Raw genomic sequence first — 23083 nt, 5'->3', positions numbered from 1 at the left:
GGGGGGCGAATCCTCCGAATTCGTTACATTTAAAATACAAAGAAAGCTTAAGCCATGTTCGACTGGCTGGGGTCTGTATTTTGTGTGGTGGATGGTGTGGTGGTGCTGACGCTATTATCGCTAGAATTACCACTAGCCCCCGCGACAGTGCTCGTCACTTCTGATTGGCCGCTGCCACCGCCACCGCCGCCACTAGCGCCACCTGCACTACCTCCGCTTCCGGCACCGCCGGTACCGCCGGCACCACCGGCCCCGGTACCACTACCAGCGTCACTTCCTGCATTCTCGGACGTCTGCATGTGCTTCGGTATCAGCATACTGTTCAGGTTGGGCTGGCTTCGCAGCTCCTGCTCCGTGAAGTTGAATAATGGCGGAAGTGGCCGACCGTTGGGCAATCTGGTGCCTGGTTCTCGGAGCTCGTTGAAGAATGCATGGGCGCATGCCCAGAGTGGTGTCATTCTTAAAGACGGTGTGTACTCCAGCAGTCTGCCGACGAGGTCCATCGCTTCTGGCGGAGTGCGTGCCCTGAAGACCTGTTAATGAGAGAGCAAATATCTTTAGAAACTGTACATAATAGTCGCCACCAAGATTTTGCATTTGTAGTCTATACACTGATCCATTCGTTCCGGATCGTTTCTCTAAAAGAAAAAACAAATTGAGCGGTACTATAAAAGCGGGATGTACGACCAACATAAAAATCGTGTACCAATTCAGTTGAAATTTCACCAGTGAAACATTAGAGTAAGTGATGGTCTCGTTCTCTCGATTCGGCAATCACGAGAGATCAAGAGAGAGAGAAAGAGAGAGAAAGAGAGAGAGAATAAAATGGAAAATAAATAAAAAGATTTACATATGAGAAATAGAAAAGAATAATAGATCGCACATCTGAATTTCTGTTAGTCGTGTTAGCTGCCTTGGAGGAAGGGAGAGAACATTACTGAACCACAAAGTGTATCCTTGTAACTCATCAGCCGTTTTCATGTATTTTTTTCCATCACCTCCTTCTCTCCCTTCCTCATAATCCTCTTGCTCAATGATAGTCCTCTTTATCTGAACTCATCCTTCTGATTGTTCCCTTCTATCTCGTCTGTTAGCAGCAATTTCTCTGGCTTCAGTTCCGCCCTGAACTCTCAGGTTTCTTGGCTTTATTTATTCACTTTTTAAAAATTTTTGTTGAATAAATGTTGAGCTATTCTTGTTAGTCCGTAATCGGCAACAAAAACACGAAGAAAGATTCTCTGGCAGCCATACACGTAACAACACGTTCCAAGAGAGATCACTTACTCTAATCTTTTGGTGCTCCGTGGAACACTTTGGTGCGCTCATTCGCTGAAGCATAAACTGTAACCACGAGTACGTGTTGTTGATGAATGACACTGAGGAGGGTTGGGCTTGCGGGATACCTCAAACTCAAGGGACACAAGAACAGAGGTCGTATGTGATAATCGTGTAACGCGAGGCGTGTTTGTCACCAGTGGAAAATTCACAAGACGATCATCGTGAAGACTCTAGCTCATAGAAAATACTGACAGAAGGACACAGCAGCAAGAATGCGGTAAACACCTTGATCGGCAAAAAGAACCTTTCTCACGTTAGCCAGATGAAGAAAAGTATGTACGGACAAAGATAGGGGGAAACAATGACTGTACGTATGGGACAGCTACATATGTAACATATACACATGAGATTGAAAGATATCATAAGATCTCGACGTAGAACTACCTTTTGCCAGGGATGCGATTTAATCTGCGGAAATTTGAACTCGGTATAATTAGGGTTCATCTCGCGGATCTGATCGCGGGTCGGTGTGCCGAGGACTTTGATGATCTCGACAAGCTGGTCCACGCCGCTGTCGCCAGGGAATATTGGCTGCCCCAGAAGAAGCTCCGCGAGAACACATCCGGCGCTCCATACATCTGACAAGGTTGTAAGGATTACAAGATTAATAAAAGAGACAACCAGCAAAGGCACGCGTCTCCGCCGTAGGGATATCGCAGCTGCTCACCGATCTTCGTAGTGTAGTCGATGGCGCCGAAGATGAGCTCAGGGGCTCGATAGTAGCGACTGCATATATAAGAGACGTTGGGCTCTCCTTTTACAAGGTGCTTGGCCGAGCCAAAGTCGCACAGCTTCAGGACGCCACTCTCAGGGTCCAGAAGTAGATTCTGGGGCTTTATATCCCTGTGACAGATGCCCAGCGAGTGGATGTATGCCAGCGAGCGGAACAGCTGATACATGTAGAGCTGAAAGGAGAAATAAAATTATCAATACCGATGCTGGTAGCTAAGTGAGTTTAGAAGAGGAAAGACAGCCCGCAGGTAATGAGTACGAGGAGGATAGCCTGGCAGGAAGTCCTGATGAGGATTTCTCATGGAGGTAAGAAGCAAAGAAGGTCTGAATGAGAGAGACGGTATGTATCGTTATGTCGGTAAAACAGGGAGTGAAATACGATGACTCACGCTATCGTACCAGGCTATCGACTCGGACGTTATCACCTCATTACTGGGAGTTGTTTGAGAAAAAATCTTATCTATAACTTTGTTGTTGCTGCCCGTTGCCGTTCTCGGCGGCCATTCTTTTATTAGTTATATCAGACGGAACGACCGCGACGACGAGCGTCGCTCGTTCAGCCTTCGGGAACTTACCTTGATGAAACTAATCGGTATCGTCTGTTTGCTCTTGCTGTAATGTCGGGCGACTTTGTACACGGTTTCCGGGATGTATTCCAGGACTAGATTCAGGTAAACCTCGTCCTTCTAAAAAAGAGACGCAACGTCCATGTTAAATATAATAAAAACAAATTAATTATTGATCATGATAAATCGTCTCAACGAGATTATCACACTGCTTCCCAGGGCTGTCTTCGGACTCGACTCTATAATCCTGATACATCATTAGAATAATTCATTCGACGTGACGACTACCTTGGAATTCAGTGCGCAATCTCCTGGATATTTATCGAAATCATCTATGACTAGCGAAGCGGCGTTAGCTACTAGATCCAAAATTAAATCCTCAATGCTATAACGCAATGCGTAGAAACTCGCACGTGTAATCAAATTAGAGCCAACTGTACCAATTATAACGTACGGTCTATATAGTGATACAGGTTGTACCATATATCTGGATTATCTTTATAGGTCTGTCAAGAAAGAAAAAAAAAAAAAAGAAAAAAAAGAAAAAAACTTGTCAATCATCATACGCAGGTAGACTGTGTCATACTCGAACGACAGCTACCATAAAATGCTTGCGCGATAGTCGTGTTTGACGGACTATGTTGTTTTTTAAAGTCAAACGTCTTTTGATGTTACGTAACTGTAAAGCTTATTGATCTACCGTAAGACTGTTTGGCTACTGGTGTTTATACCACGGGTATGGTATACCCTGTATACATTTTTTGGAGCGAACGAACGAACTAGCCAACGAACGTAGAGTTAGAAAGAGACACGTCATTCGTCTCCAGCCTAGAAGCGTGATTGCCTAGAAAACTCGCCAAAAAAAAATAGGATTCTTTGTCCAACTACTGGGTACGCTCCAACTTACGTCCACATGAAAAACCGGATTAGTCGCGTTTAAGATGTTCTACAAAATAACATAACAACGATGCATGCATTATAAAACTAAAAGAGACAAAGTTTTCTCTTTTTCGAATAGAGGCCTTAATGGCACTCAGTCAAATGGTTACTAATATTTTAAACGTCGATATAAACCGCTACTTTCCATCTCTCGTTCAACAGATTTCTCATTCCATATTCATTCATTATACATAGACTATGGTAGGTATTTTTGTTTCTCCCAAAATGTTACAGCTCGAATAGGAAAGTTGCGTGGGAGGGCAAAAAAAAAGGGGAAAAAAAAAAAGGTGTGACTCGAAGACTATTCACAAGTCATGAAAATAGTGGAGCGCTATCATCAAATTTTTAACTCATTCGAATAAGTCAGGCTACTCGCACTTAATGATCGATCATTGACATTAAACGAATGAAAAATTGAAAAATCCAAATTACCTTATCACCACTAGAGTAGAAGAAGTATTTGAGTTTGACGATGTTGCAATGCTCGAGGCGCCGCATAATTTGTAATTCTCTGTTCTGAAATAATAAAATTGATAACGGTTATTACATTCCGCAGCTCAGCGTGGACTGTGATAAGAATATACTAAAGATCGTCTCACCTTAAATCGTTTATCTTGGAGAACCTTCTTAATGGCGACCATCTCGCCAGTGTCACACAGCTTCGCCTGGTAAACGACCCCGAAGCTGCCGTTCCCGATGACTTTGGTGTCGGTGTAGGCGACTTCCTGGGGACGATCTGGACCGGCGCCGGCAGTCGCCACGACCGTTGTCACCTTGCTGCCATCCTTGCCTGCATTGTACATCGCACCACCCATAGAAACAACCGAAAACCACAACGCTACAGTACAGCGAAAGTAACAGAAGGAAAAACAAAAACGGCTAGGTACTAAGAAAAAGAAAAAAAAAAAGTAAGAAAAAAAAAAGAATAATCTGACACTTCTACTGTAAATAAAATAAAAATAGAGAAATCAATAAAACACGAGAGACCTCGTGTGCTATTAAATAAAAATAGTATGCGAGAGAGATAGAGAGAGCGGCATTGCGTAAAGATTGACAGAGAAGCAAAAAGTCGTGCACCAACATTCTTTTAAAAATAAATTCTATACACGACAGTTTCACGAAGCTCGGATACGCATTGATATCTTTGAGGACAGGAAAAGGAAGGAAACAATAAGTGCAGGGGGAAGCCTTGGAAAAGCATAAGTCACTGGAAAATAAAAGTTTCGTTTACTCAATCGCAATGAGCGTCGATAGGCGTGTAAAGCTATTAGGCGCAATTAAAATGGCGTTAAAGTTCGTTGCGAACTGCACGACGTCCAATGGAAACTGAAAACATTCGGTATGTGCCGCGTCTAAAGATAGTTTACCCCATGGGAAATGAGTGCTACGCCAGCAGCAGTGCATTTAACTGAAGTGTGCTGTAAACCAGCTGTATTGCTCAGTTCTCTATAGCATTGGCACAAGAAAATCCCTATGAAAAAATATCTAGTTTTTTCTTTTCAATAATACACCAAGCCAATTTCAATTTTCTACGTTGCAACGGGAAGCTTAATTTTTTTTTCAGAAAGCTTTTTCCCACGGGTCCAAGTAACGGATGCACGTTTGCGAATGCAACAAGTGGCGGAGACGTTGACGTGACGGAAACAAAGAAAAAATATCTATATTTCCTTGAGTCTCGGATGAGTTTCTTTTGTCGGGACTTCTCAGGGATATCTGAGTCGTTCGTCCCTCGCGGAAGATTTTAGGGGCGATGAACGACAGGCGAATTCAACATGGAGTCTTCGAAGTTTATATGTAAATACTGCTGAGTAACTAGTATATTTCCAGGTCCACTCTCAACGTCTGTTACTTTTTCGAGATGCACGCTGGGATGGCAATTCGTACGTTTTATTTATTTTCAATACTAATAGACGCGCGATATCTTGTTTTTTTTTTTTTACTTTCTTCGAGAGTGACGCTGTTATGTTTTTTTAAGGCAGCAGCTCTTCTTGCCGACCCGGTGGATAACGATGCAGTCAGTCTGGGCCATTATACGATTTATTCATAGAACAAAATTGTATCACGAAAGAAAATGCAGGAAGTTACATCCACTCGAAAATGCCCGAGGATATCGAGTGGCGTGATATTACGCTTTTAGAATTTCGAAATGTCAATGCTGGTTGGCAGTGCGAGCGCAAATAACGATTTTAGCCTCGGACCGATTTTCTGTGACTCAGTGGCTAGAAATTTAGCGCGTATATACCCCCCCACGTGACTGTTTTCTTTTTTCAATCTAGAATCACCGAAAGTTGGAAAGTATACAGAAAGGATATCTAATAGCCAACGTTTAAAATAAAAAGACAATTTTGCAAAATTTTACAAAAATAACAGAAATCAAAACCTCTATTTTCATACCGCTACGAGCGTCCAAAGAACTTCTCTGTGTACCGCCTCGTGCATGGGACTTCATTACTTAAAAAATTCCACTTTTTCAAAAAAAAAAGGCATACAATAACGCTGCTAGAAAATTCTTCTCTATCGCTCGAAATCCCACTGTCGACCAGTCTTCGTGCTTCTTCGATAATTTTCGGTAATTGTCGTGCCTAGAGAGGTTCGATTCCTACTGCATCTTGTCAGTTTGACAGTTGAATGGATGCGCTCGAAATGGCAGGGCTGCCAGTACACGAGGAACAAAGAAGCGCGCAGCTCGTTCGAGAGATGCGAGCTACTTCTCGCGAATGAATCCAACGAAATGCGAAATCCTGAAGAAGAACAGCTACCGGGGGAAGTTGAAGTGGAAGGATCAAAAGTACATTCTAGAAACCCTGAATTATTCCGACACCGTTGAAAATGGGTCAAGTCGAGAATTTCTAGATCTATTTTCCAATAGACATACTTCGCTTCGTACATTAACATTAGCAGTGGATATTTCCGAGCATCGTTTCTAAACTGAGCTTGTCTTGGCATGGATCCGCGTAACTACTATAGAAAAGACACTTGTTCCACCCTTTAAACGAAGACGTGCCGTGATCTTGCTCAGCGTCGTTAGACTTCGTAAACGGACCCCCATCGTTAGACGCGCCAATCTCCGATAGCTCCACAGTACGATGATTAGTTGGAGTAAGCTTGAAACTGTAAATTAGCCGGAACAGGAGAAATGGTACCGGGTGGAATATGGGACTCACGTTTTTTACTTCCAAGACTGCGTAAGAATTTACAGATCTTCTTGTAAGCAGTGTCTGCCACTTCTTTGCTACCGAGATCCATCGTACTCCTCGACTTGATCCTCTCGTGACGTTGTCCCGACGAACATAATTTCGGATACCTCCACTGTTGACACGGCTCGGACCAGTCCAAAGTATTGGCCGGTGCCATTATCGATATCGATTCTTTGTCTTCTCTGAAAATTTCTCTATTCCTTCTATATTTCTTCTCTCCTTTCTTTATCTCGTTCTCAACCCGCCTTCCTTATAACATCATCCGTATGCACTCAGTGACATCGCATGTATTCTCTACAGCGTAATCGCCCCCGGATCATAAATCACTGTTATCAACTGCTCGCGATTAGTGAAATTACAGGCAAATCGCGTAAACACCCTCAACCGCTATCAAACCGAACACAAGGCTATTTGGCACACTGCGGTCTGTCAGGTTGTCTCGATTTTTTTTTTTTTTTTTTTAAATAAATCACGCACAGATCTTTTAATCGGATTTATCGATACTTTCCAAGAACAGAAGGTTGACGGTTGTCGGTCGTCAACGAAGACACTCGATGACGTAATTTCCGTTCTTCCCAAAGGACAACAAATGCAAATAATGATTAGTCACCCGGTAGTAAAAAGTCCTTCGGGTCTTTTCATCACGCGTTCCTTGACTCGGATTTCTTTTTCTCGTAAACTACATCCACGTCTCGCACGGAATTCACAAGTATCCAGGAAGATGCCGCGAAGGTTGCACAAACTTTCTGTTTTTGTTTTCTTCTTATTTTCTAACAAATTACAGCCGATCGCTCAATCTACTTATATCGTAGATGCGAAAATTTCTAAAATCTCATCACTCCCGTCTCACATTCGAGTCAGCTGCGCGACGTCTCTTCTCTCGCGTTTGGAACCAAAGTAAATGGCCACTCGTGAAACTTGCTCCTTATGAGTTCGTCTTTGCTGGAATTGCTCGTGTCTAAATATTGTATTAACGCGTGTTATATTTAGACGAGCACAAGGAGATAAGAAAGCTCGTTTACGTACATATCGACGTACGTCTTAGCCAATGGCAGCGAAGACTCTCGAGAGTTCCCTTGATCAGCGGAAAGAAGATTGTAGGGTTAGAGAAGGGGTACTATAATAATTCACTATAATCAAACGAACGATCCATTATCACATAGACGCTCAGCGAGTCCTTGTACAGTTAATATACGTATTAGAGAAATTTTGTAAACCTCTAATTAAAACTTTCCAGGTATTCCCCCTTATCCGTATCACAGTTCTCTTTTCAATGCTACTAAAATACTGCAACGATCTTGATCACTTTGATAACACTGGATGATCGGACCGAGGATAACTTCGGACCATACAAATTCCACGCACTGTAACGTTACTCGTGTCCCCTCTCGCCTTTGCACTAGTTCAGTTTTTACTACGAAGTTCAGACGTCGCTGGCAGACGACGTATCCCGCTGGACGATCACAGTCTGGATTCGAAACGAAACTCCAGCACGGACCTACGTTTCGAGGGATCCGTGTTCCATTGTTGACTGAACCGAATGATAAAAGACTGTTACGAAGTCCGCAAACAGCACTGCCTGAATTCGTATCGCGGAATAGCACTGTGGCGTATGACGTCACCGGTACCCTAGAGGCAAATAGCTTCGCACTGTTTTTCCTAGGTATTTTTGTTATTGCCGCTGGTTCCCGTCTCCCGCGAATCCCCACGGAGCGTAATTCTGATATATATTTCTTATCGCGGCTTCGCTCTTCCTGCGTGCGGCTTAACGATACTCCGCGTCGAACGGCAGAAACACGAGATCGGCGCGAGCACCTACGAGCAAAGCTGAACGTTCGAAATACCGTAAGATGTAAGAACGCAGCAGCACCTCCACTTCGAAGTAAAAAAAGTAAAACAGTTCCATTGATTTTTTGTCCGTTATCTTATCAGCGGCCGGACGGTAGGGAAGGGTGCGTGTCGAAGCGACGATTCAAAGCGAAGAAAAAAAATCTCTCTCCACATCGAAGTAAGTCAATAACATTGATACAACCAGCGTCCCCCTGACGTCTATATTTACTCCGAAGTCACTTTCTTCCAAAGGCCCTTATTCCGCCTCTCCTTGGACGCTACTTCCTCTTCCGAGTGATCGTCACCACCGGAGACCCGGACTCCCACCCAGCCCACGATTTTCGATCCGGCTTCTCGGCGAAACCGTTATCATTTTTTTAGGTCAACCCAGCGACCACCCAAAACCAACGGTCGTAGTCAAACGAGCGGCTGAACGTGAGACAGTGGCGCGTGCGGGCGTCGGTAGGGAATAAAATTTTAATTGCTAAACTTTCTTCGACCATCGGAACGAATACAGGCGAGAAAATGCGTCCGCGTGATTCTCTGAAATTTATAAGACGACGATGCCACGCGTTCGTTCACGGATCCAGTGATATAGCGACTGACGAAGAGAAGAGGAGCCGAGAGGTTCGCTCTCTTTGGAGAGTGGCGTCCCGGCGCCGCACAAACGACGCCTCCTCTCTCTCTCTCTCTCGTACGTCCCGATACTCTGCCCACAAGAGACACGCCGGCCACGGCTTACGTACACGCGTCTACCCATGTGTCCAACCAAGAGTGGCAGTAACGTCATAGGTGGGGAGAAGCACAATAGAGTTATGTCGAAGGCACGCAGCAGCTGATTGTCGATATAAATAGAAAGGCCACCATAAGAAGTTTACCGGTTTTTATCATCGCGCCACCATTAAGCCTGCTGACACCTACTCTACTTTTCTTTTTTTTTTTTTTTTCTTTCGTTTTGATGGCTTTCCGGTGTTCGGTGGAAAAAGATCAAAAGAACGTAAACTGTCGACCGGACTCGGGATGTATGCACAGCATCCGTAAGAGGCGCACGTGGTGTCTTTACGGATCGGTATGATTAATATATTGCTAATAATAAATCTCAATGACATATTATCGCACAGATCAGACTATCCTAATCACTGGCTGGCTGTGCCGAGAATAAGATTTCCTGTGATAGGGTAAGATAACAGGATTGGCTTCTGATAGGATGAAATAATAAACTGGCTAATCTTCGGTGATTCAATGATGATAACAGGACTGTATCTTGCGTTTCTGTGGATACCAATGGCAGTTCATAATGGTTGATTAGCCTCCGTTGTATTTGATAATACGTTAATTGGCGTAAACGAGAAATAGGAGTCGAGTTCGTTCACACTAATCTAGATTAGTCGTCGTCATCGTCGTCGCATCTCACTTCCTCAGCCTCTTCGTCTCCCCTGGTCCACCGACTGTCAGCTGGCCAGTTTCCAGGTCCTCTGGTACTAATAGAGAACCTCGGCCAGTCTCTTGCGATAATTAATCGAGCTCACGAAATTAGCGCATCCACCGGGATGCATCGCTAAAGACGTTACACAGTGATTACTCTGATAACGGCGTAGCCATGGTTACGTAGATAAGAAAATTAGTACAATTCAAGTAGCTGATACGATATATCCCAGATATCGTAAGATTTCATTGATTCCGTGAAATTTTTCAAATTTTCCTTAAATATCTTATTGCCGACTAAGCACAGCTTTTCTGATACTTCGGTCAAACGTAGGAATACAAGGGGTCACTCGGTTTGCGGTATTATCCTTCATGGCAAACAGGCCACGCGGTGCCCGATCGTATCCGAGGAAAGAAAGAGCCGCAGCGTCCTGACGCTGTCAGGCGATCTCAGAATTTGCTTTGATCCACGATAATCGAAAAGTGGCTGCAGGCTGAGACAAAGGAACAAACTCGTTGAAAGATGTCAACCGGGATTTCTGAGAGAGCAAAGGATACGGTAGACTTTTCGAAAAAGCCATTTGGCATGGTCCCACCATTTTCTTAGAAGCTCCCGCTCGCAACGGCACTTCCTCCCAGAGTCGCGAATAAGATCAGCCCACGGTACCGAACATCTGTTCAGCGAGGAGATTGCAATCTCTATCGGACTCAGAAATCAGTCTCGTTTACTTCTGCGCAGTTATGAGAGCTCGGAAGACAAGAAAAAATGCTTTCCTTCCACGCGCAACCGATAGCGATAACGAGACAAAAGACGTAGCTAAAGTTTTGCGTCATTCGAATATCGCTTGAAGCGTCGGGACGCTGCACAATTTACAACGGAGAGATTCATCGTCGCGATAATAAAAAAAAAAAAAAAGAAAAGATTTATGGTACGTTAAATACTAGTAAAAAAAAAATACGTCTATCGATACTCTCGAAACAATCGATTCGCTCGTTCGATAATCGATTATAATCGATGACGAATTTCGAAGGTCACCGTGTACCCCAGGGCCCACTGCCCACATTCCGACTAACGCGATCTCATCTAATCGCAGCGAGAGCTCGGTTAACTGGCAATAGAAACTTTCGAAAAGCTTCGAAATTTGAAGGAACGATTAGAATCTATCGTCTAAACAAATATATTGCTTACATTAAGCACCTAAAGCGTGAATAACAAATATTTCGAATAGTCGCTATAAGCGTTAGCGATGACGATCGGTCACGATACATAGGACAAACATACGTATATATATGTACAGTGGTACCCAAGGCATTTATTATATACATAGATATGTATACGTGACGTGCGTATGTAAAATTGAAGAATTTGTTTCTCTCGGCATCTATATCTATATCCACGTCTACGTACACGCATCAGGTTATAATTGACGCGAATTCGCAACGTTAACGAGATCCATCCCAACGAATAGATTTAGTGAACGACACCAAAAGCCAACTATCGCTTTCATCCTCTTAGTTTTGTCAGTGACCATTCCTTTTGGGATTCGAGATAAATCTTTGGCAAAATAAAGGAAAAATTACGATAACGCCACGTCTATTAATAGAACTAAGCAGTTGTATTACCCCTCGGGGCTATACTGGCGAAAATAGCAACGACGGGAGTGGATCTTGTCTAGCAGTCGAGACTAACCTAACCTAACGACGTTTATACCCAGTGGTACCTTTAGAGTGACAGAGAGAGAGAGAGAGAGAGATAGGTAATTACAGGAGCAAAAACGAAAAAATCGCCGCTGCTTCATAATAACAATGAAGACTTTCAGAAAGTTCGCATAGAACAGCGAACTGCGTGAGGCTCAGATGTAGGTAGAACGTGGCAGCTGGTCAATCCCTAAGGAGGACTGTTCGTACACGTGATCGGAGTTCCTTGTATCGAGCCCGAGTTGGTGGCACTGTACGAGAGTGACGTAATAGCAAAAAAATGGTGAAAAAAGATATTCGAGGAATTTGATATCCGAGAGTACGTATACCGACTGTTTAAAGCAACTAAGGAAATGGATAATTGATTATCGAGAGGCAATTGGTCGAGGAAACGGAGTGGGGAATGTAACGTGTGACATAATATTCACGTGAGACTGTTTCTGACTCGTCACGTGGAGTCTCCCCGTCTGGCGGGCATCGAGAGGTCGAGTAAGATCGATCTCACGTATTTAAATGGAGGGAGGGGGATCCTTCCCAGCTGCTCTATAGGAGCGATTGAAATGATGGGGACGGACACATTGAACACGTTGGTAGCTATCTGGAGGATTAAAATTCTTTCGCTAAGTCCTATTTACCTTCTTCCATTCGGCGACACCTTTCGACACTTGGCTATGTACGAGGAGCACGAGGTTGTTGGTGCACGGGGACGTGCTGGTTCTCTTTCTATTTTTAGTTGACTAGGAGTCCGCCGGAACACGACTATCTATCCCGTGGCTAACGAGGTTTGTCGTTAGCAGGCTGGTAAGATTTTCCTCGTAATGGGATCTATAGTGGCACACGTGACATTACGCGGTTGTTGCTGGAATCGACTGAGAAACAAAGATGGCGTCTTTGTCGATGGGAATCTGGTAAATGTAATATCGTGGAGTAAGATTGTTCTGACGCGCACGCACTGTACCCGCTACTCGGGCAATGTCACTCGACTCTCTTTTCTTTGTTGTGTATCGTAAATCCATGGAGAAAAGTACGCGCGAGTCGTTTCGTGTTTAATCTCTTGGTTGGGAGTCTCTTTGGCGAACACCGACGTCGAGTGCGTCGTCTAGACGTCTTTGTGTTACTCTTTGCTTACGTCCCTTGTCCTCTGATTCTCAGACAGTCCGATTGACTGACTGGCAACCGTCTCGTCATAGAGAATCGATTGTCGAAGTTCTGTTGACGATATAGGTGTAGGTGATTTTAAAAATATCATTCGTTTGCTCTCTATTTTTGAGGTTGGGAACGCCGACGTTTTCAGCGCGACCATGGCCGTCAGTATAGTCAACGCAGTGTGGCAGTGGTATCGTGTACCTGGTGCGTCAGGAGTGACGAAATGCTTTCAGATGCCAAGTGAACGTCGTAACCTGCTGACGGTTGAGGTTTGTCGAAAATAAAAAAAGAAAATGTTTGGTTATCCTTGAGGGAAAATTGTGAGGGGAGGCAATGAGAGTTTCGAGAATTTCTTGGGTTATGTTTTTGTTGGGGGATGGATCAGCGAATGGCGGCCATCTTTTGAATCGGTGAACGACTACTTGGATTTCGTGAGCGAGTCGTCGGCCTGGTGAATTTTTACGGAAATTCCGGAATCCAATTGCATCGGCCAATGAGGAGGTCGTATCGACCGGGTTCTCTGGCACTTGGTACTAACCGGCCCGAAAGCGTTCGAGCATCGCCCGGCGAGTTTCCTCGAAGGGGTTTAACTCCCTGGCTGTTATGTCAGGACACCACATGTAGGGATTCCAAGGATTATCGAAAGGTCATGCGATACGAGCTGGGCACACGTGTCCTCCAGTGAGAACTGCGAGAGTCACGAAAAATCTAGTCTGCGTGTGGAGCAAAAGAATTTTTATCCCTTTGACGAACATAGTTTTCTCTGTTTTAAATATGTACCTTGAGGAATATTTTTTTCTCTGGAAATTCTCTTAAGGATCAATGACATTGAAAAGGTGTTTTGAAAAACGCTGTCGGCCGGCCCTGTGGCGAACAAGACTCGTTAACAAGCACGCAACTATATCGCTCGACCGCTTTTATCCAATTTGTTCTATTTTACGCCGATATTTACTACACCACGGAGGACATGTGTCCAACATCTGTGTACGTGTCGCAATTCAGTATCGCCCAAAAATAGAAATGTCTATGTAAATGGTACGTATAAGCGTCCAGATGAACAATTTTGCGAATAAAGAAGAGAGTGACTTTACCGACAAGGACAGAGATCTCTTTTTTATTTCACCTTCTAGTGGCGCCACTTGTCACGATACTCCTGGCGCCATCTAGCCTGCTTTCACGTTCTTCCTCTACTAGACTCTCCGCCAGGGCCGTGCCAGATGTCAGAAAAAAAGAGGACATTGCGCCATCGTTCCAATCTGCGTTCTTCGCGACGTTTAAATGCCAGACATTTCACTAAGAAATTATATCCCCTCGTGACTTTCATACTCGCCCTTAAACTTTCATGTGGACAGTACAAGCAGAAGCGTCAAATTGGCTGAAAATTCGAAAGGTAATGGAAGAGGGCGCTGTCGATACTTGGAGGTTCCAACAGCGTGAAACTGAATGGCGAAACGCCTCTCTTGCCTATGGAGGGTTAAAGGTACTGAAGGTTGCCAGAAGGAAGATGAGGAGAAATAAGAGGGTCACGTCAGGACACTCCCGTGAGGGCGTCGCGAGTTGGATTCGGAGCGACCTTGTGCCGAGAAAAACAGAAGGCGGAGCTCCGAAAAGCTGGCTGGTTTCCAGAATTTATATAATTTGTGGGAATAGAGACAGCCATTCAGTGCGTAGAAACTATTTTTCGCGGTGTTTTCTAGGAGGCCTCCTGACGCAACCCTAAACTACTCATCCTGGGCGTTCTTCTTCTTTTTCCACTCAGCTGCAATACCAAATTACCAAACCGCACAGCATATATGTAAATCCTCTATTCCAACGACTCCATTTCGACTCTCATAATCATTGAATTTTTCTAAATAGGTAACTATCGATACTACCAGTGCCATTGTCCTATCGCACTTCTACTTTCTCCATTATGCCTCTACAGTACTGACTCTCTTCTATGGTGCGTCGATTTAAAATGGTAGATCACTCGGTGCTATAAATTCGCTATTCTCAACTATATGCAACTAGACGGATAACACGTAAGAGAATCATATGTTCCCTCTTGTTTTTGTCCCTCTACTGGTACCTCCGCCTCCCCCCTACTCACTTGTCCATCCTCAGCTGGCGAACCGATAACTGACTGACTGTTTGATTACATAATGGCACGTTCGCCCTGAGTTTACGCAGAGGTTGCAAAACTGTCATGGTAACAAACTCCGCGAATTCCATGCAGGCTTTTCCGCTGATGTAACAGTAAAAATTAATTTACATCACATACGTCATCCTTGTTTTTCATTTTCAAAAAAAAAAAATAAATAAATAAATAAAAATGCTTGAGATTGCTATGAGGCAGACGGAGACAGTCTAAAAAAAAGGTATAGAAAATGTTTGACTATCGGGCAACGACCACCACTGTCCGTATCAATCATACTATCGCGTTTTCTGTATCATTTTACGAGGTCGAACCTTATCGTATGGCCAATATACAATGGAATTTTGGAAAATTCGAAAAATTGTATCAATTCTCACGAGCCCTACCTTGTAAGCATTGGTATCTCCCAGGGGGGAAAAAAGACCAGGTCGCTCTTTCAGCAAGAGTAAAAAGGATCTGCGAGAAGCATAAAGGAAGACAATAAAAGTAACGCAGCTAAGCACACGGTTTTATATCCCGTCATTAATCAGAACGAAGTCTTTAGGTTGATCAAGTTTCATTCACAGCCTTCTAGAGGTTTTCATTCTCACCAGGACTTCTTGGCGAGGTCGAGGAACAGTCGTAGAAAATTATTGAGAAGGCACGTTTGACTCTCGACGAGGTCACGCCTGAGACACTGTCAGCCAGCCAAGGTTAATTTGGGTCAGGATGACCCCGTCCCAACGGACGATCGATTCTTGCAACAAAGAACGAAATAAGGATTCGTCGACAGTTATCTTCCTCCTGTCCATGGCAACCGAGACATCTAAATAATTCCGTTCGTTAGGTCGCGTGCAATTATTTATAAAAGCACAGACAGAAAGAGAGTCAGTATCCAGTTCCTCCTTGATACTCCAATTTCAGCGGCATCTCACTTCCTCCTCTTGAATCCCGAATAATTTCTTCTCTGATAGTCCGTAAAATTCCATCCTTGCCATGTAAAGTGACTCTCAACCAAAATTCACTCTTGAGCAACGTGCGGCCAAACGGGAATGGCGCGATAACTGACGTAGATTGTTTTTTTTCTGCCCCAAAAACACAAAGATTAAATTGACGGCAACGAATGATAACGATTTCGTGCGTAATTTTTTTTCATTTCTCATTCCTCGTCCGTAAGACAAAATCGTACGTAGCCCCTAGGCAAGGACGACAATTAGTTTTTATAACCGAATCGAGGAAGACATTGGGCTTACCTGATCAGTCTAGGTTATTCGAAATGCCGGTTTTAATGGCATAGGGGCTCATTGACCCAGATCAGGATAGACACGTGAGTCTTGAACGTAACTGACCTCCTTTTCACGTAAACAGTCGCGTCGGGTCTTACGAGACCCGATGAGATCGATGATCACCGAAAAAACCAAAGTGCTTGGCTGAACCCGATTGTGGAATTGATTAGGAAGCCCATCCGGCTGAATGCCTACGTGGTCGTAGGAAGCCTACATGAGTGGTAAAATAGTAGAATAAAAGGTATCGAATATGAAGCTCACCGAGAAGCCATTGGATTCTTCTATTAACACAGTCGATCAGGATGAATTGCGGAGTGTCGAGAGCTGCAGCCATCCCGTCTCCTTTGTCCTATTCGAATAGACGACCAAGCAGGCTTGCTAACTCGAGAGAACAACGTCGATGGACATTAATAGCTATTAATTCACGTATTCGTATAAATATATCCCAATTTCACAACTGATAAGAACTCCACAGCCAGTAACAGGAGACTACGCGAGGTAGCCACAGTCACGCACATATGACCTAGCGAAAATAAGGAAAAATGGCCGTCAGAATTTGGCCAGCCGAAAGGTAGGCTGGATCGAAACGAATCGATCCGAGTAATTCCAGAATGATTGCTACTCGCACCAACATTAATTGCAGCGTTTTTATAGCGCGTAACAACATGGCGCAACACGATCGCCTAACTAGTTGATTTTTAAAATTTTATGATATCTCTCTCTCTCTCTCTCTCTCTCTCTCTCTCTCTCTCTCTCTCTCTCTCTCTCTCTCTCTCTCTCCTTTATATCTAGTACATTTTTCACGCAACTATCGAAAGGTTCAACTATCGTTAAACGCAGTTAAATCATATAGCATTAGAATTACTAAAACCTTCTCCGTCGTGACTCTTAATACCTACTAAGGTATCAGGCAAACACGATCAACGTTTATTCACGGAATTTCATTCCATTTGGTATCGAACGCGACACTCGGTCGCGCGACGCGATACTCGTCAACGTGACAGCCGGGATATTGACTCAGTTCACGTGCGAGTAGAATGCCATGCGTGCATATGTCATGTGGGCATTTTCATGAACGATATCTGGCAAGGGTGTCAAATACATTGTGTTCCAAGAAATTTCCTTGAATACAAGACAGCTCATCCGTACACGTCTACACGTAAGAATACATAGTGCATATCCACTACTCTTGGTCAAGAGGGAGGGAGGCTTACCCGTCTCAAAGTCCAAAAAGAACGACATAAGAATAAATAAGAATGCAGTGGAATAAAGGAAAAACAAAGAAACTCGGTATCTCTTTGTTCCTAGTACCCCAAGTGCATATTAAAGCTGATAAACGTTTGTCACAGAAAGGGAAAAGAAAATTTTGCCTCTGAGTAACAGATCTTAAAGCACAGCAGGAGGACGAAGAATAACTTTCAGATACTGTTGGGGTGTCGGTATAGCCCTTACGAGAACAAAGCAGTATCCCAGTTCAAGTCGGTGTCACCAGGTGTCATCGTTCTGGGTTAATGGCTGACATGCGAACTTCTGAAGTGTATTGCCTTTGGTAGTTCTCATGATCCTTGCAGGGGGTCCCCATGGATAAGAATTGGAGGACGAGGCCGAGAAAGAGTAAGAAGAAAGTGTAGAGGGACGAGGAGAGAAAGAGGGAGAGGCACGTAGGAGACTGTCGACTAGTACGGACTGAGACTGCGCCCTGGCGGATGGCTACGAATGCAGCCTGCTACGCTACGGTGAGGATCCATAGATTTTCCTAGTGACACGCTGACGTTCTGATGGATCGGTAATGTAGAGCGCCAGCGCCACACAACGGGACGCTACGATACGGCAGAGCGACAGCGGCCTCGCGCGATGGGAATGCAACGTAACTGTCAGTTTCTGCGATGGTCAGTTACATTTCTGACGTTTACCATAAAGATTGCAGTACAGGATGCGGTTACTTACTTTGACAATACTTCGCGTAATTTTTAAACGAGATCTGTTGACAAGGATTAAGAAAAAAAAAAGGTATAACTAACCTAAATATTTTGTTCGGACTCACGGAACACCAGGTATAGCTTAGGAGTTATTACAGTGGGAAGACCAACCAGTTAATACAGCGAAAATAAAAGACTTATTTATAAAGTGCCGTAACGTCTTGCTGACGTTTACCGAGCAGGGATGAGACTCAGTGAGGAGAGCCAGGTCACTGGGAGACAAGGAGATGGACTACCGGGGGGTTTAGATAAAGACTGAAATAGAGATAGAAAGAAAGAGGAGATATCTTTATATCTTTGGGACAGGAAACGCGTTCATGGCAATAGAACAGGATCCTGGGTCCTTTTGTGCCTCAGATACCTGATTTTCGAGTCCCAAGGGCGTATCCCAGAGACTCGAGGGGCAAGAAATAAGCCTAAATTTTGTTGTAGTTCCGACAATGTGTGTGTGTATGTGTGTATGCTGAGTAACCAATGAGAGATCTTTTAGCCGAGGTCAGAGACTCCCCCGAGGGATATTAAGCCGCATCCTCAATCGAATATCACCTTCAAAATGAAAATATGACGAGCGCACGACTGCAGTCACTGATACGTGACAGTAGCGACCTACCCGAATTGCTAAAGCAGTAATGGACTCTGTCGTAGCATACGCAACGCGGATGTTGTAGCGCGACCTTTTGCACCGCTTTCGGAGAAGTATTCCGTGTGGGTTATGTATGGACGCGCTACTACGTCGTCGCTATGAGAACGAGGGAGCGGGCTTGTTGCGCGATCCAAGGCTTTTCCAAGGCGAATGGAAAAAGCAACTACAGTAAAAAAAAAAAAAAAGCAAATATGAAAATAGCAAGAAAATAGCTATAAGCATTCTAGCAGAAAGATAGATGAGCAGTGACGTAGACACACGTAGGTAGATAATCGGTGAATCATTGAATTAAAGAAGCACAAGTAACCGAACACGAAAGCAGGTTATAATTCTAAGGTTATAAAATCATCACGTCTCATGGTACTCACTGCTGATTTTCATACCGCCCAGGGGCGGATTCGCAGGGGGCTTGTTGCCCTCTGCGAAGGAGGTGGTCCTCGGTCTCCCGCTCATCCTCCTCAGTCCTCCTCCTCCTCCTCCTCGGCGATCTTAGGCCCCGTAGTAGTTCACTACTCCTCTACTACCGCCACCTCGGTCTCCTCGTAACCCGTACCCCTTCGCCACGAATGCCTCACGTGAAGATTCCCAGCGCGTTTCCTCCTCGGACATTAATGACAGCCGATATCACATCGCACGCTCGTTTTCACGCGAGGTAGCAGAGATGCGCGGTACTATTACGCGAGAACTCCACACACTCTTTCTCTTGTTTAATATCTCTGTCTCTTTCTCTCTTAACACTTTAATCTCCTCTCTCGGGACACTAACCGTACACGTTTCCTCTTCACTTCTTACTCTTCTCTCAACTAGGAACACTGGCACGGTAATGAAAACTGTTGGAAAATTCTCGGACACTCTGGGAGGGATCACACACACGAATTTTCACGTAGCCACGACGGCAATGAGGAACTTCGTAGATGGTGCTAACAACCGAGTACGTCAAAAGGGCCAACTCGTGGCTGCCAGTTGACGGCGTATCCGTCCGTCTGTTCGTCGATCGGGCGAACGTGCAAGCTGGTGATCTTAGGGCGCGCACGCTACGCGCGATCCTGCCTAATAAGCCGGGAATGCGCGAGGTGCAGCAGCCTTTAGAAGGACGGCACTCTGTCTTTGGCTAAGGCCGTGGCTCTAGCCGTGTCCGACGATGGTGGATGGTGTGCCCTGCGACGGGGATGGGAAGTGATGAGGAGGGGGGTAACGGTCGGTCTTCAGTTGGGGGGGTCAACGTTTTCGGTACGGCTCGTAGCGCGCTGAAGCACAGTCACGGAGCCGCGGTTCTATATAGCACAGTCGATGATCTCGCTGGGTTGGGTTTCGCGGCGGCGAGCAGCACCGCCGGCGCTGCTGCTTCCTCCTTCTCTCAACGGCCACGCAGCAACGACGATCCAGTACCAGAAGCACCACCTTTACCTCTACTTCCACCTTCGGTTCCAACACCACCTCCTCTTCTTCCTCCTCTTCCTCAGACAGCGCCGCCGCCGCTGCTGCTGCTGCCGCCGCCACCACGACCTCCGACGCCTTCACCTCCTTCTGGTCGTGCTGCTGCTTCACCAGGTCGGAACTGCCGCGCACTGACACGCACCCTCTCGATAACCAAACAGCTTTACTACCAGCAGAGGATGATCTCCGTGCTTCTGGATAGACTTTTAAAAGACAGCCATAAGCGCAAACTCCTGCTCCTCGACCTATCGCACTTATCGTAGGGTTCTCCCTTTTGGCTAGGAGCTTCGTCTTTACTGTCGTCCACCTCTTACGACGCGATCTCCTATACCTTGAGATCTTATTCCTCGTGACACTCGGACACGGTGATTCTCTTCTTGGTATTAAAATTGTCTTAGACTCGATAGATCCAGCGTTAACGCTAGCGCCAGCGTTCACGCTCGGTTCCTCGCCGAGAGCTTCGGAACCTGCGTCTCTCTCCTCTACCTCGTCGTCCCTTTGCTCACTCTCTCCTTTACACACGCTCACTCCTTCCTCTTCTCCTTGTTTCTTCTCTTCTTGCTTCTCCTTTCTCGTTTCTATACTACTTCTTCGCCTTATCGCACTGCTGGTACTGCTGGTGCTGCCGTCGCTGTCGCTGTCGCTGCTGCTGCTGCTGCTACTACGGCTACTGTCGCCACCGCTGCTGGTGCTGCTGCTGCTACCGATATTCGTACTATTGCTGACGATGTTCGACGTCGACGTCGTCGTTATCGTCGTCGTCGTCCTCGTCGTCGTCGTCGCCGTCGTTATTGTACTCGCGACCGCTCTGCTTCTCTGGCTCAAGCTCGCACACGGCTCGCGCACGACATTTTACCGCGACGCCGATACACACCTTCGACTTAAAAATGATCCCGTATCTCGTTGTTTTTCCTTTTCTATGCCTGTCCCTATATTCTACTATTTTGTTAATGCACTCGCGACACGGGCTGGACGTAGGCTACGTACGCGATTAACGCAGAAAAGTCAGCCGAGTCGCTGAGTACGGGTACACCACACCAGCCACGGATTTTTCGAAGCCTCCTCAGACATTGACCCGTTCGGGCGAGATCGGGACACTCGAGCGCCGCCGGACAAACCCGAATGTGACGTCAAAGACGCCCCGACTATTCCCCTTGCCGTACTCGACCAACCGCACTCCTTTCAGCCGCAGAACGAAAGACGATCGACCTGCCAGCTGTCGTTGGCTTTCGGTACCTTCTTTTTCTGCCCGCGCACTTCGAATATGAATTTCAGTTTTTAATGTGTAACTCTAATATTTGGAATTTTATTCAGATTCTTTAACTTGTATATCGGTTGTTACGTGTCTCTAATAAATATGTAGAAAATTACTGCACGGCTATGTTAAAATCACTGTGAAGCATTTAAGAATGAAGATAATGTGCATTTGGCATAAGAAAATTTATGACACAACCAAAGCGTGTTCATTATTGGTAATAAAAAATTATAAACATGCCAAAAATAACGTATTGTTATTTAAATAAATGTTAAAACTTAAAGTTATCGTTTTGTATACGAAATACGTAACAGGGAATGCTTTCGCAATGTCGTACGTCAAATCCGCCTCAAATACTTTGACAAATGTATTTCCATTCTGCTGACAGACGTATTTCACTCATATTGCAAATGGCATCTCTGTAACAGTTGATAATGTAGTGAACGACGAAATACAATTATCATACGCTGCCGGTAAAGTAGAACACCAAATTTATCAACCATCATCAGCTGCATACTAAAGACATCTGGTGGGAATATTTTGTCGATTCTTTCAAAAGGGATAGCAAATCCCCACTCCAAAGTGATGGTAGTCAGCAAAGCGCGGGCTTACGGTTCAAGTTGCATTTTAGATGCGACCGGCTGCACATCGTAATCGGTTTCGGGACATAATTCAAGTATCGTGAATGAAGATAGATAGTAATTATTAAAATTTTCAAAATAAGTGTCCGCTCATCAAAATAGTGAAAGTCATCATTGAAATCATCCGGTAAATCCTGAAATACCGGTGAGTTACTAATTAATCATTCACGAGTCACAAACAAAATCAATATTTACGTGTCCGTAACAATCAGTACAAAGTAAATACTGATAGCACAATCGATACTGAAATATCTGAGTGTTCGATTCTAATTCGCGCGATTTAAATTCAATTAAAACAGTTCATTCCAGAACGCAAAAATATACACGCGCCAATTTACCGGCTACTATCCATCGTTTGAAAACACGTTCCAAATACGCCTCTATGGGAACTTTATCGATAGCTTCTCTGTGGTTTGGATTTCGAGTAGAGCGCTATCAATTTGGAATTAGCATTCAAATAGATTCACATTGTGGCTGCGTGTGGCCAATCAAATGACGTGCCACGCGCGGTGCGATTTATTCGGCAGAGAATATCGCGCCCGTTAAACCATAACGAGCTGATCTGTTAACGCTTTTGCTTATTTACCTAATTCCGATGAAACTTCCACCGACATACAACTCTGTAATTAGTCCCGTTCCAGCGAGTATCAAGTTATTAATCAAATCGAAATCCAAAATCCGCACTGGGACTAGGACATGTATATCCATCTATTTAACTCCAGTAATACATAGCACAGTATATACGTACACATATACATAAACTGCCATGCAAATTCAACTACAAAGTTTCTACTACCCCGTAGCTTGAAGTTTCGTTACGTATAAAATATAATATACACATGTAACATATCCAACGAC

At 44.7% G+C, this 23083-nt stretch overlaps 3 protein-coding genes and 1 long non-coding RNA gene across 11 annotated transcripts in view; 1 reads left to right on the top strand and 3 right to left on the bottom strand.

Moving 5' to 3' along the window:
• Positions 1-21439, bottom strand: part of LOC107267207 (glycogen synthase kinase-3 beta-like) — a 22771-nt gene extending 1332 nt beyond the window's left edge. Inside the window, exons 1-8 of one of the 8 annotated variants that reach the window (XM_025084412.1) lie at positions 19261-21439; positions 4175-4365; positions 4008-4091; positions 3544-3582; positions 2646-2756; positions 2006-2243; positions 1723-1916; positions 6-533 (exon numbers count right to left, since the gene is read on the bottom strand). In XM_025084412.1, coding sequence (XP_024940180.1) covers positions 48-533; positions 1723-1916; positions 2006-2243; positions 2646-2756; positions 3544-3582; positions 4008-4091; positions 4175-4365; positions 19261-19345 — 1428 coding nt within the window. In that variant the 5' untranslated portion in view covers positions 19346-21439 and the 3' untranslated portion in view covers positions 6-47. Of the gene's footprint in view, positions 1-5; positions 534-1722; positions 1917-2005; positions 2244-2645; positions 2757-3543; positions 3583-4007; positions 4092-4174; positions 4387-6739; positions 7793-12360; positions 12880-19260 lie in introns of those variants that run through there. The other 7 variants (XM_025084411.1, XM_025084413.1, XM_025084414.1 and 4 more) reach the window with 7 other exon arrangements.
• Positions 15527-16626, bottom strand: LOC112494261. Its single transcript, XR_003059514.1, has 3 exons — positions 16532-16626; positions 16238-16461; positions 15527-16069 (listed from the first exon to the last, which is right to left on the bottom strand). It is a non-coding gene; the product is annotated as an uncharacterized LOC112494261 (long non-coding RNA).
• Positions 20111-22210, bottom strand: LOC107267137 (uncharacterized protein DDB_G0271670-like). The gene is made up of 2 exons (XM_015738443.1): positions 22197-22210; positions 20111-21050 (listed from the first exon to the last, which is right to left on the bottom strand). The coding sequence occupies exons 1-2, from the start codon at positions 22208-22210 to the stop codon at positions 20111-20113; spliced, it is 954 nt and encodes a 317-aa protein (XP_015593929.1).
• LOC107267221 (connectin) overlaps positions 22183-23083 on the top strand; it is a 45485-nt gene continuing 44584 nt past the window's right edge. The window contains exon 1 of the mRNA XM_015738639.2: positions 22183-22370. The gene's annotated coding sequence lies outside the window, so the exon portion shown is untranslated. The remainder of the gene's footprint in view (positions 22371-23083) is intronic.

This window comes from Cephus cinctus, unplaced genomic scaffold (assembly GCF_000341935.2).
Source record: "Cephus cinctus unplaced genomic scaffold, Ccin1 Ccin1_scaffold0351, whole genome shotgun sequence".
Lineage (NCBI taxonomy): Eukaryota > Metazoa > Arthropoda > Insecta > Hymenoptera > Cephidae > Cephus > Cephus cinctus.
Note: the sequence above shows the minus strand (reverse complement) of the source record. Positions and strands in the feature narration are given on the sequence as shown.